Source organism: Plecotus auritus, assembly GCF_963455305.1.
Source record: "Plecotus auritus genome assembly, chromosome: 2".
Lineage (NCBI taxonomy): Eukaryota > Metazoa > Chordata > Mammalia > Chiroptera > Vespertilionidae > Plecotus > Plecotus auritus.
Window position 1 is genome coordinate 126,315,922 of NC_137771.1, and position 21,811 is coordinate 126,337,732.

General features: G+C 38.0%; 1 protein-coding gene across 15 annotated transcripts in view; it reads left to right on the forward strand.

The window, feature by feature from the left end:
• ROBO2 (roundabout guidance receptor 2) overlaps positions 1–21,811 on the forward strand; it is a gene marked incomplete at its 3' end in the record, with an annotated part of 1,552,622 nt that overhangs the window by 1,417,163 nt on the left and 113,648 nt on the right. For all 15 annotated transcript variants that reach the window (XM_080654546.1, XM_080654549.1, XM_080654547.1 and 12 more), the window contains 3 exons: positions 7,710–7,834; positions 12,795–12,966; positions 20,260–20,465. In XM_080654546.1, coding sequence (XP_080510672.1) covers positions 7,710–7,834; positions 12,795–12,966; positions 20,260–20,465 — 503 coding nt within the window. The remainder of the gene's footprint in view (positions 1–7,709; positions 7,835–12,794; positions 12,967–20,259; positions 20,466–21,811) is intronic.

Genomic DNA, 21,811 nt, shown 5'->3' on the forward strand with positions numbered 1-21,811 from the left:
GTTATTACATCATCATTACAAAAGATTCTTCTCATGTTTTGGGGTTTTAGAGAGGATATAAATATGTATTTTATAGTCTTTTGTCTTAGGTGTACATAAGAGAATTGCCATTTCTGTAACTGGCATATTCTTCTGGAGCTATAACTCAACCTCTGTAATTCACATTGGGTCTAAATGTGTGTTTTGAATTGTCATCATGAGGACCTAATCGTCTTTCCTTATATTCAATGGGAGCCATCACAGAAACTCCATTTAAAGTACAGCACACTTTGTGCCCTTGAGCTGTGTTGACAAAATGCCTCCTATCTGCCTATTCCCTCCCACTGGTGCTATCAGCCAAGTACTGGCTTTCAAACCATTTTCATTGCCACCTGGCAGAAATACTGGAACTGTGAAGTGTTATCAGAAGAATTATTGATGCAGTTTTCATTTCAAAACCTCAAAACTAAATTCCTCCAGCTGATATCCCATCACAGAAGATTGCAGAGAGAGTCTACAGAAGTAAAAGTGATTGACGCGATCCGTTTTTATGGTCGACTTCAAAAGTCAATAGGAATGAATGGACATTTTCTGAGGTTGAATACTCTGTAAATCTTTTGCTATGTTAAATTATTTAATATCTTAATTTTTAAATGATTTGGAAAGCATTTCTTCTTGAAAAACTGTTTGAATTTTGGGTGAGAATAGCAGGGATATGTGATCTTCTTATCCCACTTGGTTGGTAATCAAAAAAGAAAGAAATAAGGAAAGAAGGAAGGAAGGGAGGGACGACGGAGGGAGAGAGGGAGGGAAAGAGGGAGGGAGGGAGGGAGGAAGGAAGGAAGGAAGGAAGGAAGGAAGGAAGGAAGGAAGGAAGGAAGGAAGGAAGGAAAAAGAATTGGAGTTTTGCCAGTGCTGGGATGGCTATATAACCAGAGGCTTTGCTGCCGTAGGAGTCCTTCAGTTCAGATGGTGCTTGAAGGGTGAAATGGGGAGCAAACACCCAGGGCTTTTCCAGCTAAAAGGCTTGAACGGGGAAAAGCCAGCAGCTCGCCAGCCTCAGATTGCAGTCTTAGATGTCCTGGGTAAGAGCTGAAATACACTTCCCACACACACCTCAGTGGCTACAGATCTAAGAGACTCGTGCAAGGGAGATCCCTGGAGATAAACCAAGGGAGATGTGAGAACTGGCTGCAAGTCTAAATGACTTTCGGATCCACCAGGGCAGGGAGAACCTGGCACAGTCTAGCACAAGCTCTGCATAAATCCCCTGCTGACCACTCAGCTGTGCAGGCAGAGGAATGATCCTTAGGAAGCCAGGATAAAAGTTAAAATAAGAAAAACAATTAGTCAGGTAACCTTAGTGACTACACATCTTAGGAGAAATCATTTCTCTATGTACCCACCATTCAAATCATCAGCCTATTTAGAAAAAGCAGTGCTAGTGGGGATGAAAAAGGGTTACAATCATTTTATAAACTATTTGGCAGTTTCTTCAAAATTTGAACACAGAATTAAATGCAGTCAACAATTCCACTCTGGAATATCCATAAAATAGACATCAAAATATATATTGAACCCAAAATTTATACACAAATGTTCATAGCAATATTATTCACAATAGTTAAAAGCTGGAAACAATACAAAGGGTGAGTGAATAAGTAAAATCTGGTATATATCCACACAATGGAATATTATTTAGCAACAAAAAAGGAAAACCTCTATGGGATTGGGAGGTGAAATTGACTAAAAATAGACAAGAGGAAATTTTTGGAGGTGATGAAAGTGCCCCCAAATTGGATTGTAGCAATGGCTATCCAGTCATAAATTTACTAAAACACATCAATCTGTATATTTACAATAAATAAATTTTGTGGTGTACAAATTATACTTCAATAAAGCTTTTTTAAAAAATCATTCAAATAATAGGTCAAGTTACAGATTGGGAGAAGATGATTAAAATTTATACAATCATAAAAAATTGTAATACCTAATATATGTAAGTAAATATATGTGCATGTATATGTGTGTGTGAACTCTTATAAATCAACTATAAATAGAAAACACAATTTTAAAAAAGAGGAAGTGGCAAAAGTTATAGTTAATTCACAAAGATAACCTGAACAGACAAAAATAAACATCTAAGAGATAACCTATCTCATCATAATCAAGAAAATATAAATTAAAACCATAATAAAGTACCAAGTTATGCCAGAAAAAAATTAAAAAAAAATTTTGATCACATCAAATGTTGGCAAGAATATGGAGCAACAAGAATTCTTAACCACTGCTGGGGAGATCATAAATAAGTACACTCCTTAGAGAGCAGTTTGACAATGTTGAAGATTCACATTCCTCATCACCCAGTTATTCCATTTCTAGACACCATGTAAATTCTCACACATATTTCATAATATCTTAATGTTTCAATTTTAAATATTGTACAGTGATTCCAGTTCCAGGAAGGTTAATGTGGCTTCAGTTCTGGTGATAACAAACCATATGGTATGTTAGAAATACAGGGTATTTATAATAACTTGAAAAAAAAGTACAATATAAATAAACAAAACATGAAAGGTTAAAAACTCAAGAAACAAAATTTTCTGGTGTTTTTAGATTATGTCATTAGTGGTAAATATTACATTATGATATTGCAGAATTTCTTTGTCCTTTAAGAGTTCTGATGAAATGTTATTATGAACTAGAGGCCTGATGCACAAAATTCATGCAAGGAGCTCGGCCCTTGCAGCCCCTCGCAGCCTTGGCTGGCCCTCGTAGCCCAGCTACATCAGGGCAGTGGTCTGGAAGGTCATCTGGACAGCTGTTCTGCTGTTCGGTCTAATTAACATATTAGCTCTTTATTATTTAGGATGATGGAAATTTTCAATTGAATATTTTGTCCATCTGGATAAGGTTTTCTAACCTGTACTCCTTTAAATAGCATTTTTTTTCTGTAACATGGGTTGCTATATCTTTCTTGCATAAACATCTTTGAACAAATCTCCATACTTTTCAGGACAAAATTGAAGGTCCTTTAGCAGAAATTGTCTGTTCCTACTTACATCACTTCTTCACCCCTGATTTTATTCTTACACTCCCCTAATGCATCCAGTTCCACTGGCCTTATGTCTATTTCTCTTTATCCCAAACAATCTTACTCCTGTTCTAGCGAATTTTTGAAAGTGCATCAAAACACAACTCAAGTGTGGCCATCTCTTGACATCTTTCCTCTTCTTTCCTTATCACCTGTTCTAATTTGCTGCTCTTCTATGCTTTCCTCCCCAATGCCCCTCTGCATTTTTCTATTATACAAATCATACTCTACTGTATTTGTTTTTACTAATTTATTTATTTAGAAGTCTCTGCCATTGGCCAGAACATTATATGTTTTTTTAATTGGCTTTTCATCCCCTGTATCAAGCAGACTTTCTCATAGTTTGAATCAATTAATCTATTTTGAATGAATAAATGGGTGAATCCTATTCTTTAAAATAAGTAGATGCAGAGATGTGATCTTTTGCCAGTTCATATTTTGGGGGCTGTGTTTAAAAGACTGTGCTAAAATTGTAGGATCTGGATTCCAAGAGCATTTTGTAAAAGCACTCATCTACCATAAAATTTTTGAAAACTTCAAAAATCTAATTTAAGGGAGACTGTAGTTATATTTATAGTGCATATGGTAATCTTACTATGATAGATGCAGAGTAAGCATGACATACTTAAAACTATAAAATAGCCCTAGGTGGTTTGGTTCAGTGGATAGAGCATTGGCCTGCAGTCTGAAGTGTCCCAAGTTCTATTTTGGTCAAGGGCACATGCCCAGGTTGCAGGCTCCATCCCCAGTAGAGTGTGTGCAGGAGGCAGCCGATCAACGATTCCTTCTCATCATTGATGTTTTTCTCTCTCCCTCTCTCCCTTCCTCTCTGAAATCAATAAAAATATGTGTTTTTATAAAAACTATAAAAAATGCCTGGCTGTGGTGGCTCAATGGTTGAGCGTTGACCTATGAACCAGGAGGTCACGGTTTGATTCCCAGTCAGGGCACATGCCCAGGTTTGAGGCTCAATCCCCTGTTGTTCAGGAGGCAATCAATCAATGATTCTCTCTTATTATTGATGTTTCAATCTATCCCTCCAATCCCTTCCTCTCTGAAATAAATGAAAATGTATTTTATAAAACTATAATATCTGTTTACATTTTTTTAAATTTGCTGTTTCATTTGATTATTTCAATGTGTATTACATTTTAAAAATTAAATAAAAAGGACTTTATAGCTCCTCTGGGCTCTAAGGTTTTACTGATGAGTCATATGAGACAATTTAAATTGTTTCTGGTTCAAAGCAATACAAATGAACTAATATGCTGAGTATGTGACTGTTATTAAAAATTGTGAACTGATTTTGACTATACTGACTTTTTAATTTTTTATAATGAGATGGAAGACAAATTACTCAATACTTTTTGCTGTCTGTATTGTAACTTAACTTGTTTCCCATAGGATTACTAAGAAGTAAGTAACTATACATTAACTTTTAACTTTTTTATCCTCATCTGAGGATATGTGGTTTGTTTAAATTGATATCAGAGAGAAAGAAGAGAGAGAAAGAGAGAGAGAGAGAGAGAGAGAGAGAGAGAGAGAGAGAGAGAGAGAGAGAGAGAGAGGAGAGAGAAACATTGATGTGAGAAAGTCGATCAGTTTGCTTCCCATAAGCCCCAACCCAGGACCAACTTATTGGTGTACGGAACAACACTCTCAACACCTGAGCCATCTGGCCAGGCTTAACTTTTTCTTTATAGATGTAATCTTGTTGGATATTATAGATGAGCGAGACCCATCTTAAGTCTTTTTTGGTATAAATATCTGGTGGCTTCACACCTCTACTGAAAAAAATGGGTACTGTAGTGTTTAAGAGTTATTCCTAACATAGTTTTGTAACACTGATTTAAGCTAACATTCTTGTTAGAAAGCACAGAACAACAACAAAAAAAATCTATCTGCTAATTCAGTGGAATTGTGTAGAAATAACAAGAAGATTGTAAGAAGCAAGTAATTTTCTGAAAATACAAGACCACATAAACCACATGTTCCAACAGACCCTAAGTCTGAGTTCTTCAGTTCTTCATCCTATTAAACAGTCTTCTGTTATCTATAGTTATAGAAAATTTCACTTAGTAGATGTATTTCTTTTGTCCTTGGGTGCGAGTACCCCACTTTGGGCTGCCAGTTGCGGGTGTCCTCCCCACGTCCTGCGTGGTTCAGGGTTCGGGGTCTGGAGGATGCCGCACGGAAATGAAAGAGACTGGAAAATATTAATTTGGGAATTGGGGGCCAGGGGGAAGCCCAAGAGAGGACCACACTTTGCTCTGGCCTTGTGATCCCTTTTATTCAGGTTTGGGATCCACCATAGCCCTTAGGCAAGCAATTCCAATAATAGCTCAATGATAGCCCATCAGTAAGGATTAACATAAGACTAAAAGGTGGAAGTTGCTTCAGCTCCCTTTGTCTCAACTAGACAGTGGGTGTAAGGCTCTGACCCTTGCCAGAGCCTTCAAGGTTGACCAGCCTTCCAGGTTTCTTGTGCACACCTCTCTGCTAGTGAAGGCAATGGGCATCTTCCAACACTTGGGATATGTTGAATGTGGTGAATTAGGAGGCAGTATATTGAACACCAAAAAATAAGTCACCACAGCTCTCAGTGACTTTTCTGAAAAAATACTGCTGCTGTTTCCATGTTAGAGGTCTTCTAGGAATGAGTAACCGGCTGTGTGTTAGAGGCTGCCCTACATTTACTCTGTTCTTGGACCTGCACATATGTACTCCTGAAGGACTGATAGATTCTGAGTAAAGGCCTTTACTGAGTGAATGTCGATTATTGTTAGACTTTTCTAGAGTTCAGGTTTCAGGTTTGTTGCCATGTACACCAGGTTATAAAAACCAGAATTGATTTTAAAGTGTTTTCTTGCTCTTCAGTTTTCAAACATGAACAAAGAGTTAAAGTGAAAACAGATGATTAGAAAAAGAAACATGGCATGAGCAGGCTGTTTTTCTTTAATAGGAGTGGTTTTGGTGTGAAGAAAATGTCCTCATGGAAACTTCCAGTTTTACTGTCTACTTTATAATTAGCCCCCAATTTAAATCTGAATTTTCTTGGTAATTTTACCCCCACCCCCTTATTTTCTTTTCTATTGAAGTTACTTGTGTCTAGGTCTTCTTATCTTCACCTACACCAATTTACTAGTCTTCCTACTTTATTGACCAATGTATTTCCCTCAAAAGCTATCCTATATTTATTAGGGGGTTAAAGGTTCCAAAGTTATGCTTTGCATTTGTTACTCCTCAGTTTAGAAATAGTCAAAAGCTGGTTTGGCTTCTCAGGACATTCTTAGACTGGGTCCAGATCTGTCTTTTGTAGCCCATGAAGTTTGCATATCTGGGCCCTCCGTTCCTGCTGTACACTAGGTGCATTTTTGCTTGCACTTTGCTTAGTAAGCTCTTAGCTTGGAACTGTTCATTTCCACACTTATCTAAATGCAACCCTTCCTCAAAACCCCGATCAGGTTTACTTCTCACATAAAGCTTTCCACAGCCACCAGAACAAAAGGGACCCCTCCATCCTGAAGTCCTGTCCCGTTTATTGTGTTCTATAATGTAAGTTATAGGGAGAATCTATGCCATAGAATTTACCGTACTTTTAGATAATTGTTGTTTTAGGGTTGCAGTTGTTGTTGACATTACGTTTTATATTTTGTATTATATTTTCCATTAACCTATGAGTTTCTTGATGGCTGGGTGACCAATGCTTTTTCTCTGTGCATCTTTAGTGCCGAGAAGGGGAACATAGTAATTATCTGACTGATGCTTACTAGAAATGAATTAAGTAGAATCAACCACGTGTATACATTTATTTGTAACATTTTTATCTTTGTATGTAACCTGCATCTTATCAATTTTTCAATGTCTTCAACACTTCAATTTTTCAGTTCTGTAATATAAGCACTTTGAGAATAAATCTCATATTTAATCCCTCTGGTATTCCTGTGCCTAGTACCATGTCTTGCAAATATTACAAAAACAAGCAATGTTTGTCAATAGACTGGCTTCACAGAGAGGAGATGTCTGAGTAATGGAGTGATTCGTTTCTATCTCTATCTATTCAAAAACAAAACCAAATTGGGAAATCATATTTTTCTTTAAAAATGTTAGAATATCTCCCTGGCCAGGTGGATCAATTGGTTGAAGCATCATCCTGTACACCAAGAGGTGGTGAGTTCGATTCCTGGTCAGGGCACATACCCAGGTTTGGGATATGATCTCCAGTCAAGGAACCTGCAGGAGACAACTGATCAACGTTAGCTCTCTCGCTCTTTCTACCTTTCTCTCTCTCTCTCTCTCTCTCTCTCTCTCTCTCTCTCACTCCCTCTCTCTCTCAAACAAATTTTGAAAAAAGTAAGACTATCATAAAAATCTATTATTCCATGCAACCTTATGGCCTATGAATTTACAATGTACAACATTTCAAATGTGCTTACTATTAATACATTTACTTCTTTCCTCACATGTGATAGAGCGCTCTCTTCCCATTGTTTATGAGAAATGCTTAAAAGTAAGTCAAAAACTGTAGCCTCTGTCTGGCACTGAGCCATCCACTTAGTACCAGATTCTCCCTTTGGTTACATTTTTCTTTCTCAACAGTTTATATTTACACACTTTCTTTCCATTTAAATTATAGCTCCTCCACAATTTGTGGTTAGGCCGAGAGATCAGATTGTTGCACAAGGTCGAACAGTGACATTTCCCTGTGAGACTAAAGGAAATCCGCAGCCAGCTGTGTTTTGGCAGAAAGAAGGCAGCCAGGTAAGTGTGAGCATCGACTGCTTCTGTGAACCCCCTGTCTTTGGGGATCCTCAAAGTTTGCCTTGCCTTTCTTGTTACCAATGTTGAATTTACGTTGTTTCTAAAAAAGGAACTGACTCATTCTAAAATAAGTGGGAATTAGATGTTCCAGTGCTGATTTTCTAAACTTCTGTATCTTATATAGAATAAATACAATTCCGTGTAACCAAACGATCTTTAAATTCTAACCAAAACCTGTCACTATTTAGACTTTCTGAACAAAAAAGTCATTTAGTTTTCTTGCACTGAACTTCTCTGGAATGATGAGACAACACACAGCACTTAGAATATCCTATCAATATACATTTCCATTATTAAATGACCAGGCAACAAATTTCAGTTACCTTTCCTAGGTAAAAAGTATAAATAACATTTTCTTTATCGTTAGGTTAAGCATGCTTCCATTTAAGTGTGGGAAAAATATTTTGTTCCATCATCCTTTCTGGATTCCTTCACAGTAGGATTGGACAGACAATAACACATTACAAACTGGAAGCAACTAACACTTTGGTCTTTGCTGTTCACTGGTTTATCCTCTCTGAGCAGCAGGCTTCTCAGATTCTCTGCTAACATTCAAATGGATGCACAACTTTTCTCATTTAAGACTTGGTCCCAACTGTGATGAACACTCAGCTACTAGGTGCTGAGGTTATGTTTGGAATTTCCAGCTTCAACCAGATCAAAAATTGGGTCCTTTGTCTAAGCTCATAGCTGTACATTCCTGAAGGACCTAAAGAATTTTTTCTAGATTTCCAGGACCATTGCCAAGGAGGCATGTAGTTTTCAGGAAGAAGCCCACCAGTGCTCCTCCTCGGCACCTTCTGCTGTTTGGCCAAGTTCTGGAAGAATTTTCTGAGGAATAATGGCAACCATGATTAAAAGTCTCAGGAAATCTAAAACCTTTGATTTTAGATATGGGGAACGGCTACAGCCTTTATTAAGAGAACCTGTTGCTCAGAACTCAGGCATGATCATCTGGGTAGAGAGGCATCAGGAAGTCCCCTCAGTGGTCTTTGTAATTCTTGTGGGCTCCTACATATTCCTGTTCCACCCCAAACTAGCAGTTTTATCAACTTGACCTGGATGGACAAATTGTCTTTCCTCCCTTCCTGAATGCACCTGATGCAGTCACGCCCCTATGATTTGTGGGGTGTAAAATTAGTGATGGGAAGATAATATAAAGTGCTGACCACTCCCTTTTCTAACATTGGAATTGTTCCAGGCCTTATTTCCTATATTTTTAAAAATCACTTTATAACTATAAAATTGATATCTACACATAGAGTTCCTCAATTCTTCACTTAAAATTTGGTTTTGGATAAAAGCATCACACACTCTAGACTCAGTGTTAAACAACATGACCTTAGCTATAACACACACACACACACACACACACACACACACACACACACGAGAAAAGGAAAGAATTCTAAAGCCATTTTCCCTCTTGTGAATGCACAATCTTTGCAGCACTATTTATCTCTACTGAAATTTTCTTAACCTAAAATAGGAGGATAATACATTTTACTTCACATAAGTCATGGAGATGTCATAATTTAGTTAGTGTACATAGTAAAGTGCCTTACATATTATGAAGGTCAACAAGATGTTATTTCTAACATCTGGTTAAAAATAAGAAAATGCAGAATGCACCTGCTTCCCACTGAGTCCTGGCTACAATGGCAGGTGAAGGCTGCAGGGCCTGAGGTCTTCCTCTGCCTGGACACTGTAGTCCAAGACCAAGGAGAGGCTCAGCACCACTCTGGTCCCCTCTGCTCCCAGATCCACACAGAGCCTGATAAGGCTGCGGCCAGGAGAAAAATACATTATTTATTTATAAACAATATAGGAAACATGATGTAAAACTATTTGATTGTGGCAAATCTACACTTTAAATACATGTATAGTGTCAAACACCATTATAGCATGTTTTGTTATTATATAGATACAGCTATGTCATGTGTGAATCCCATGCCCTGAAATAGCTCCAGGTTATAAGATATTGCATAAAATGTGCTTTGTTCCCATGGCCAAATAAACATGATATTTAAATATGCTACATTGTGTTTTAATGGTGCTGAAAAAAGTAATGATCAAATAATTTCAGAGCGTTTCTTTTTTGACAAATTATTATGTAATTCCAGAGATGTTAAATTTTCCAGTTAGATTATCTGATTTAATTATTATCTTAGGTCTGTTTTTATTTTCTCTTCTCTACCTGTCTTCCTCACAAAAGAGAGAGAGAGAGAGAAAGAGAGAGAAGAGAAGAGAAGTGTTGGAGCAGATTGCAAAATTTCAAATCATGAACTGGGTATCAGGAAAAATAAATTGATTTTACTATCTCCAGTATCCAATTTTTGCAGTGATCTATGACAATCCTTCAGAAGAAAGAGAGTTAAGAGCCTGGACTTAATGGTCCGTATTCCTCAATATGTGCTGATAGTGCCAATTAGCACTAATAGGATACCCAGGCACTTCAAAGCAAGAAGAGCTTTGTAAAATTCTGGGTTTTGCTTGTAATCCATTATCTTTTGCCTAAGTCATGTGAGCAGGAAATAAAAGATGATGGGTTAACCTCAATCATATGTCATTTTCCATGTCAACGAATCATTTAGAAGGTGGACTAATATTACATTGTACAGGAAGAGATCCCAGAGAGAATTAAACCCATCTAATGTATTAGTGCTATGTAAATCAGTATTCTAATGGCTAATTGTAGGAAAGTGCACACTTTGAGTTATTGTATCATTTTCAAGTGGCTTTAAAATTTAGACCCTTCTCTTTCAGATGGTTTATTTCAGTAATATATCTGGATTCCATGAGAGAATTAGCTTGTTCGCAAATGATGTTTCATATGATAAAAATGTCTATCCTTATATAGTAATACAAATTTTATAACAGGGCAATGGCATTTTGAAATTATGCTCCTGACATGCTAGCAAACATCACTTCTTTTAGAAAGGGTTTAACAACATGGTAATGTTTATGTAAAGTGGGCTTATGGTGTCACACTTGAATCTAATAAAGTGGACATCCATCATGTTGCAATAAAGAGAAGAGCTTCTAATTAAAGTAGGACATCATTCTCAGGATTAAAGTCATTTAGCGTAATTGAAAAGTGTTAATACCCTATTTTATCCTCTTCCGTTGGTATTACTTCAAGGGTAAAAACATTTTAAGGTGAAATGTGTCTTATGCCTTTAATTGAATGTTATTATCTTCTTATTTTAACGTATTGAAACTGTTTAATTACAAACCTGGAAAATTAATTACTATATTGAGAAACAGATCACATAGGGTTATAATGTCTGTTTTGTAAATAAATACAACATAAAATTGATATATTCAAATTTATAATCCATCTTGGAAATATATCTCAATATAATTTATTACACCCAAATGTTTTTCTTAATTGAGTAACAGTAAAGCAACATAGGTCATGGCAGTTAATATCCCTGATCTCATATGAAAACATTTTAAAGCTTGTGATTAGGCTGCTTATATTTAATATGAGATATATAGTAAACTAACTTTTTAAAAGAAAGTATTATTAAATTTTTTAAGTTGCAGACATACTTCAGAAATAGTCTTTATCTTCTTTTTACTTTCTTTGATTTGCCTATTAATCTTGCTTAGTCTGCAGCATTTGTTCATAGTTCACTTTGAGGCTCTTACACTATGTAGAAACCTTACAGCACAAGTAGATTGGGCTCTGCATTAGTCTCAGTCACACATTTTTTGGTAACACCTTTAGGAGAAATTCTGATAATATCATCAAATATTAAAAACTAGAGGCCCGGTGCATGAAATTCATTCATGGGGGAGGGGGGTGTCCCTCAGCCCAGCCTGCACCCTCTCCAATCTGGGACCCCTTGAGGGACGTCTGACTGCCCATTTAGGGCCTAAACAGGCGTGCGGACATTCCTCTCACAATCCAGGACTGCTGGCTCCCAACCGCTCGCCTGCCTGCCTGCCTGATTGCCCCTAACCAATCCCCTGCCAGCCTGATCAACGCCTAACTGCTCCATGGCTGGCCCAATTGCCCCTAACTGCCCTCCCCTGTCGGCCTGGCCATCCCTAACTTCCCTCCCCTGCCAGTCTGGTCACCCATAACTGTCCTCTCCTGCAGTCCTGGTGTCCCCCAGTTGCCCTTCCCTGATGACCTGGTCCCCCCAACTGCCCTCCCCTGCAGGCCTGGGTCCCCCCTCAACTGCCCTCCCTTCCTTGCCTGGTCTCCCCCAACTGCCCTCTTCTGCTGGCCTGGTCACCCCTAACTGCCCACAACTGCCCTCCCTTGCTGGCCTGATCGCCCACAACTGCCCTCCCTTGCCGTCCATCTTGTGATGGCCATCTTGTATCCACATGGGGGTGGCCATCTTTGACCACATGGGTGCGGCCATCTTGTGTCTTGGAGTGACGGTCAATTTGCATATTACTCTTTTATAAGATAGGATGATCAGCAGAAAATATATTTTGTATTCTTTAGTAATGTGCAGTGTATAAAATGTATGCATAGTTAATGTTTCATTCCAGATCCTCACTTTCTTATGAGTTGAGTTAGATAAGCATTATAATGCCCATTTCATAGACCAGCAAACCATGTTTCAAATACTAGTATATGAAGTAATTATCAGAAAGTTAGGAAAAGATGAAATTGCTAAGATACTTATTTTTTAAAGATGATTGTGCCTTCAACTAGAGCATGATGACTTCTTAGAGCATATTATTTTTCCATCATTTGCAAAAAGTTTCTCAGTGAAACTCACTATGTGTCATTAAATTATTTCAACACTATGTTTTATTATTAAAACTATGTATTTTCTTTTTAAACCATATTCCCGTAACTGCAATAGCTATTGTTAGTGTAATTTTCCTTCCAAGTGGGAAAAGAATATTGATGAGATTGTGTTTGCTTCCACAGAACCTGCTTTTCCCAAACCAACCACAGCAGCCCAATAGTAGATGTTCTGTGTCACCAACCGGAGACCTCACGATCACCAACATTCAACGTTCAGATGCGGGTTACTACATTTGCCAGGCCCTAACTGTGGCAGGAAGCATTTTAGCAAAAGCTCAACTGGAAGTTACTGATGGTGCAGTATTATTACATTTGTCTTATGGAAATAATGGTTTTAAAAAAAATGTTATTCTTTGATTTTTAGAAAGAGAGAGTAGGAACAGGGAGAGAGAGAGAGAGATCTATTTGTTGTTTCACTTATTTCTGTGTTTATTGGTTAATTTTTTATACTAGAGGCCCAGTGCAGAAATTCGTGCACGGGTGGGGTCCAGCTGGCCCGGCCCCAACATGGGCAGTTCAGGACTGGGCCTGTTGGGAGGAGGAGACAGTGGGAGGTTGGCCAGCCAGCCCCACCCCCGATTGGTGTGTGTGGGGGGCCGATCGGGAGTGGAACTGGCTAGGGGGAGGAGTCTCAAGTGGTTGGCCAGCCGGCCCTGCCCCTGATCGGGTTGGGAGGGGCTGATGTTGGCATGGGGGGGTGTGATCAGGGACAAGGCCGGCCAGAGGGAGGGGCTTCAGAAGGTTGGCTGACCACCCTGTCCCATGTTGTGGTAGGGGGGCAATCAGGGGTGGGGCCAGCCAGGGGGAGGGGCTGCTGGCCGATAAGGGTGCGGTGGGCCAATCAGGGACAGGGCCAGCTGAGGGGAGGGGCCTTGGGAGGTTGGCTGGCTGGCTCCACCTCCCAATCAGGCTGGTTCACTGGCTGCAGCGGGCATCATAGCGGTCTCTGGTTTTTTATATATATAGATATGCCCTGACCAGGGATTGAACCTGCAACTTTGGCATATTGGGATGATGTTGTAACCTGATCAGGGATACTTTTTATTTCAAGATTCACATTAACATGTGAAATGTTCTGATTTATTAGTTAAATTATTTTAATAAATTCTTATCATTTAGTTTGGATCTAGATAAAAGAACATTTTTAATAGTTTATAATTCTCCTTGATTTAATACCATTTATTTTCCCAGTGAACTTCCAAGATAATCTATTGTTAAACACTTAGTGATGCATTATTTTAAAGAAATATCACAGTCAAATTGTATAGACATATTATCTGTATATTTTAATTAGTCTTGTGAAGACATACTTGCTTCTATTAAATAATAATATTACTTTACTAGAGGAGAAATATAGCATCTTTAATATTTAGTGGAAATGGAGATGGATTTTTAGTTAGCTAGTGACATCCTATGACTTTTTAATTATACATTCACTATCTTAAATTAATTAAACACCTCAAAACTACTGTTGGATGCTAAAATTATTATTTCTTTATTTGAACATATGTACTAGGAATCTTAAACGAAGCACCTATACTCATAGCAAAAGTTGGAATAGAGTTAAGACAAGAGCTTTAACTGACTTTCCCCCAACAGCTTGTCACAAATGACAAATAGGGAGTTTTAGATACTTTTTTAACATGTGAACATGAATTTAAGCTATATTTTTTGATGCCTTAAAGTTTTTTCTGCTCTCCTTTATTTGTGAATTTGTGGGTAGTATTTTTTGTTTGTTTTTTTTGTTTTTTTGTTTTTTTGTTTGTTTTTTTTTCTTGACACTATGATTCTGAGACTCAAGAGCTTCTGTCTGTGACCTCTCTGATTCTCTCTCTTCTGGTGAAAAGTGCTTTCATACAATTCACATATACATGTAGATTAAAAGGTCATTTAAAATGAATAGGAAGGAAATGTTTTTTAATGTTCGTGGTATTGCCTGATTCTGCACATTGGCAGGAATGGAAATAATGTAAATAGAACAGAGAAACTTTGGCTGTGGGATACTGGGTTGTGAATGGTTGTGCTTGCTGCTGCTGCAGAGATTCGCTACTGCCAAACAGAAATAAGTCAGGGTCAGGAAGGAACAGTGCTGAGTTCTTCCTGTACCTTGACATGACCTTTTACTCTTCATGCCTTCACATTTCCTTAACCTAAATAAAATATAATTGTTAATCTTTGTTAAGATTTTAAGTTTTCTACGATGAACAAAAATGTCCAAGTACATATACTTGGAAATTCTGACATTCTGGCCAAAGCCAAGTTTTAGTCTACAGTATTACAAAACATTTGAAACAACACTTAAGATCTCTATTTTAATCCTTGAAGATCTTAGATTATATTATTTTACAAAAGACAGACTCTAAAATATTATTAAATGAAGACATTTTTATGGAAAAACATATTTGTAGAAAATAAAATTGAGAAATTAGAGAAGTTGGTTTATGGTATGACTGATGTGGTTCATGAAACAGGTGGATATTCAGAATTATCCTATCTAATAAAAAAGCAACATGCAAATTAACCATCACTCTGTTACATCCACAAGCCACGCCCACAAGTCAATCAGGAGTGAGTATGCAAATTAACCCAACAAAGATGGCTGCGGTCACAGAGAGAGCAGGAGGGAGGCTTGAGTTTCCCTGGTGATGAAGGAAGCCAAGCTATCTGTACACCCTGGCGGGCTCAGGCCTCCACTCCAGGCTACAAAGTTTCAATTATAGAAGATAAATAAATCCCAACAAAAATGGTGGCAGCCATGGAGTTGGAGAGAGCAGGAGGCTAGGGTTGCCCCCAGTGGTGGAGGAAGCCAAGCTTCTGCAGCCCTGGCCTGCCTTGGCCTCTGCTTAAGGCTACTAAGTTTCAATTATAGAAAATAAATAAATCCCAGATACCAGGGCCTCCGCTTGGGTTGCTAGGGGGTGTGGCTGACCTGCAAACCACCACAGGCCCCTCGTCCAGGCCGCCCCACACCCCAAGGGAACCCCCACCCTGATCCGGGAAATCCTTCAGGGCAAACCAGCTGGCCCCCACCCATGCACCAGGCCTCTATCCTATCTAATAAAAGAGTAATATGCAGATTGACCATCACTCCAACATACATGATGGCTGCCCACATGTGGTCAAAGAGCCTGCCCCTAAGTGGACACAAGATGGCCACCACAAGATGGCCAGCAGGGAAGGGCAGTTGGGAGGGACCAGGCCAGCAGAGGAGGGAAGTTGGGGTTGACCGGGCCTGCAGGGAAGAACAGTTGGGGGGGACCCAGGCCTGCAGTGGAGAGCAGTTGGGGGGGACCAGGCCTGTAGGGGAGGGCAGTTAGGGGTGACCAGGCCAGCAGGGGAGGGCAGTTAGGGGCAAACAGGATGTCAGGGGAACAGTTAGGCATCAATCAGGTTGGCAGGGGAGTGGTTAGGGGGGGTGATCAGGCTGGCAGGCAGAAGTGGTTAGGGGCAATCAGGAAGGCAGGCAGGCGAGCAGTTGGGAGCCAGCAGTCTTGGATTGTGAGAGGGATGTCCCAGATTGGAGAGGGTGCAGGCTGGGCTGAGGGACACCCCCCCCCTCCCCCGTGCACAAATTTCATGCACTGGGCCTCTAGTGATTAATATAATGGAACACAAAACTTTTGTTTTGAGAATTTATGTTAGTTGAAGACATGATCACACAAAATGCAGTAGTTATTCTAGCTGCATTTCTGAGGTCAAAATTAAGACAGTGATAAACAGTTTTAAATCTGGTAAACGAGATGGCTCTGGACATTTTCCTACAACTGGCTTGAACATTAATTACTACATTGATTTTTACTTAAGTAAGCAATCACAAAATCAAGATCCTTTTTTCAAAAACATTGAGTGAAGGTTATAGACTTATTGATTTTTAGAGTAAACAAATCTAACTTCTAAGTACACACACACATATTATAACTCTGTCTCCAAATTTTAACTTGCCACATTGGTTGATGGCTTCAGTTTTAGTGTTTTGAATTTCTTAGTTTGGTTAGCAATTTAAAAATATGTGAGCCATCATTTTTATTTTCAAAATTTTTTTGTGCGCATGATTCAGGCCAATTTAGAGCCAAATTGAAATTCCAATGAAGAATGAAAGCATATGCCATGTTCTGAGAAACAAGCAAAACATCTATAGCAATGCTTCTGTTGTTATGTTTTTACACTTACACTTCTTTCTCAGAAATATTTTTAGCTCAAGTGTTCATGTAAGATGAGATTGCTAATGGTGATGAAAGGAACTGTTAAATGATAATTTTACTGATTATAGATTGAGATAAGATGCTTCCATATACTTGAGTTTCAAAATATCCCATTAAAATACCTCATTAATTCGTTGCTAATGTTCTTTATTTATTTTTTTTTTCTTCTACACCATGTCTTTGAGAAAATTAAAATATTGTAATGAGAATTCTATGGGTAGAGTCAATAGAATCTAAAAGGACTGATGAGAAGACATGTACTTATATCTTATATTGACAAAAAATGTTACATCATGATCTTATATGACTGATTTATTAGAGATTTACAATGCATAGTTACAGAAAACCATGGAGTTGTCCACAGATCACTGAAAACCCTAAATGTTCATTTAACCATTCACCTTAATGTGATGGAAACCTGTGGTCATCTTTCACCCACAACATGATTGGACTGAAAATTCCTTTTGGCCAAGAGAGTTTTAATTACTTTATTGATCAAATTCATTTAAAATAGGATGAGCAACATATTTGGGAACTAAATATTAAATAAATAAATAAATTAGATGTATTTTGGTTATATCTAATGATTTCAAGAATATGAAAATAAAAGTAGGTTATAAGAAGTTGCCTGAATTCTATATAGATATTTAATTTGAAACAGTTATTTACTAAATAGTATCTACTCTGCTACTACTGAACTATTTTTCTTGTTGAATTTAAAAATGATAATGTTTTGTGAATTGCCTTTCCTGTTTTGGTCCATGAAGTAAATAAATTCTATGGAACTTCCCATTTGAATATCTATTTGCACAATTATCGCCAGAGGTTTCATAATTGATATAATATTGTACTTTCACATACTCTGATGGTTATTTTATTTACTTTTAAAGTGAATAATTTGATTAAGGAAATCAGTAAAATAATAAGTCTAATTTGTTTTGTAAAGAATACATGAACAGTATTTTATGATTTTTTTGGGTCTTTGTAAGATTTTCTACATACATACACACACACACATACATACATGCACACAGATTTTAATGTATATTTTGATGTAGTAGGTTTAGGTTGATTGAAAGTCTTCTACATCTTTCCAGGCAAGGGACCAATATAATAACTTACATCTTTAATTAAAATTGGTTGGTTTTCTCATGATAGGTTCTAAAAAGACTGCTAAATGTATTGCTTTTTTCTCAGAATTGTAAAGAATAGAAAAAAAGATGATGCATATAGGCATTTATAGAAACTGATAGACAAAATGATTAGAAGATTGATAAACAATAAGACTATTTTATTATGAACATTGTAATATAACATGATCTTGAGAAAAACTCTCTTCACAATTGCTTAGTGAAATAGAATCCACTATAGTTTTATATATATAAACTAAATAATAGTTCATATTGTTCAAGGGTCAACTGTGCATGTGTGTATTTTGAAGAAATGGCTGATTTTTAGTGTTCGGTCAGAAATTATGTACGCTCAGCCTGGAGCATCTTCTGGTATCAGAAAGTAAGGAAGTACTCAGAAAAACAAAAATAAAAACTCACACATTGTTGGGGGTTGGAGGTAGATGTCAAAGAAGCACAGGAGCCAAATGAGCACCCAAAGACCAATGTAGAAATTTGAGCAGCAAAACAAATAAAGTATAATTGGAGTATAAGTTAAAATATAAAATAAATATGCATGAGAACATATTGATAAAAATATGGTTAAATAAATTAATAAGTAGAGAAGAGACAAATCTTCTGCACACGATATTTCCAAATATTTTTGTAAATATTCTGCCCTCAAGGAAGTGGAGCATAACTCCCCACTCTTTAAGTGTGGACTACTGAGAGGCATTTCACCCTGAGGGTACAGCTATGAAAAGGGGTAAATTTAACTTTATGGTGGAGAAACCTAACAAACTCCCCTCAGCCAGGTGATCACAGTGAATATCAACAGTGGTATGTCTTTTTTTATAAATTTAGTAAGTATGTCCCCCTCACCCATATTTCCCATACCCAAGTGCTTCCCTGCCTCTGGCAATTATCATCCTCTGTATCTATGGTCTTTCTTGTGTGTTTGCTTGCTTGTTTGTTCTAAATTCAAGTACAATTTAAAAAATAGATATATTTTTCAATTTTAAACATTTATTATATATATTTTAAAACATTTAAACACACACACACACACACACACACACACACAGTTGACCCTTGAATAATGTGTAGGTTAGGGTACTGACCTTCTTTGCAGTTGAAGATCCATGAATAACTTTTGACTGCCCAAAATTTTAACTAATAATCTACTGTTGACCGACAGCCTTACAGATAAAATAAATAGTTGATTAACATATATTTTCCATGCTCTATGTATTATATATTGTATCCTTATAATGAAGTAATCTAGAAATAAGAAAATAACATATATGCATGAAATAAAAAGCATATTTTGGATAAACCAAAATCTATGTTTAAGTTTATAGAACTTTCTCTTAATTTTAAGAACATTTTCTTTGACCTAGACATGCCAGTTTTATTGTGAGGTGGTATTCTAATTAGATCTAGTTAAAAGCTTGCCTCCATTTGACTCCATATTTCTATTACCTATTTAAATAATACTATATATTCTGATATATTTCCTAACTCATTACAAAATACTTCTAAAGACACTGAAGATAAAATTTAATTAAAAACCCACTGAAATAAAAGTTGAAATTATAGAAAATTTATCCAACAAATACAGTAATTGATAGATATGTAAACACTGTTGAAAACCCAATGTTTGTCATACCATAAATAAAGTCTAATTATATTGATTACCTTTGCTTAATTGTAAGGATTAATTAAGTTATATCATCCAAATTATATTACTATAATTTAAAGACTCAATATCACTTTTGGATATAATTTATTTATAATAAAATATTTTGACATCAACAGAAATATTATAGCCTATATTCATAAAGCATGCAACTAGTGATAGCAAGGGTGAAATTATGTATTATGTATATTTTTATAATAAAATAAAAGTGAAAATTGATTCTACTCATGTATCCTCTACTGTCTTTCTTAAATATGCCTATGAGAGATAATATAGACATTTTATGAATGGCTGTAATAAGCCATCCATATTTTCATTTTAATATGATTAAACCTTTCAATGACAGTAAGCCTTTCTAAAATGTTAGAATTATATGCCATTAGCATCTTAATTATAGGTAATTCAAAGTTATAAATAATAATATGGCCTCAGTATAGTTTGTACAGATGATAAATATTTGATGGATACAGAATAAGTTATAAATAATGTTGATTTGGGGGCTTTAACCTTACTTTTTATATCAAGACTACTGAATTTTATAGAAGTTAAAATGTTCTGAAAATATCTTTGTCCTTTAGTTTTAACAGATAGACCTCCACCCATAATTCTACAAGGCCCAGCCAACCAAACACTAGCAGTAGATGGTACAGCATTACTGAAATGTAAAGCAACTGGTGAACCTCTTCCTGTAATTAGCTGGTTAAAGGAGGGATTCACTTTTCTGGGTAGAGATCCAAGAGCAACTATACAAGAGCAAGGAACATTGCAAATTAAAAACTTACGGGTAAGTAATGTTCAACTTGTATCTATCTTTATCTCAACTTACGTACTGACCTAGAGAAAACTGTGCCTGAACTTAAAACCTTATATCCCAGCACATCACTCTGCATTTTATTATGGTCCTTGATAGTTCTTATTGTACAAATGATGAATTCCAATTAGAGGGAATATCATTATCCTTATGTTACTCATAATTTTTAAACAGACTTAGAAAGTTTTTAACCTCTTTATCAAAACCAGTCCTAATATATAAAAACCCAGGGTCCGTAATGACCAGAACAACCTGAAGTCAGTCCTGCAGTCAGTACTGAGGCTGCGGATCAGGCCTGGAGAAAGGCCCGAAGAGAGAGGCAGGGTCTGATCTGCAGCCTGCATGGCAGCTGTTAATCAGGGGTTGCCTCTCTCTTTCTCTCCAGGATTCCTCAGCAGCCAAGCCTCTGTTTCTCTCAGGGCCTCAGCAGGGGGTTTCTGATCAGCCGCACCTCTCTGATCAGGCCTAGACATAGGCCTGGAGATGCTGACTGGCATAGAAACCGACCAATCAGAACCAAATTGGCTGGCAGGGAGAGCAGTTGGGGGTAAGATTAAGCTGGAAGGGGAGGGCAGTTGGGACAACCAGGCTGGCAGGGGAGAGCAGTTAGGGGTGACCAGGCTGGCAAGGGAGGGCAGTTAGTGGTGACTGGGCCAGCAGGGAAGGGCAGTTAGGGGCTGCCAGGCTGGCAGAGGAGGGCAGTTAGGGGCAATTGGGCCAGCAGGAGAGTAGTTAGGTGTTGATCAGGTTGGCAGGAGAGTGATTAGGGGGTGATCAGGCTGGCAGGCAGAAGCAGTTAGGGGCAATCAGGCAGGCAGGCAGGCAGGCAGGCAGGCAAGTGGTTGGGAGCCAGCAGTCCTGGATTGTGAGAGGGATGTCCCAGATTGGAGAGGTAGCAGGCTGGGTTGAGGGACACACAACCCTATGCACTAATTTCATGCACTGGGCCTCTAGTCTATATAATAAAAGCCTAAGCGACTGTTACTGCAGGACGACCAGAACAACCTGTTGCTATGATGCGCACTGACCACCAGGGGCAGACCCTCAACACAGGAGCTGCCCCCTGGTGGTCAGTGAGCTCCCAAAGGGGAAGTTCTACTCAGCCAGAAGTCAGGCTCATGGCTGGCGAGTGCAGCAGCAGTAGTGAGAGCCCCTCCCATCTCCGCAATGGCACTAAAGAGCAGTGAGCCCAGCGGTAAGGAGCCTGCCACTAAGGAGCAGCGATCTGAGGGGTAAGGAGTGAGCAGGCAGGTGGAAAGGAGCAGGGGGTCCAGGACTGAGAGAGGGATCGGGCCTAAGCAGGCAGGCGGACATCGCCT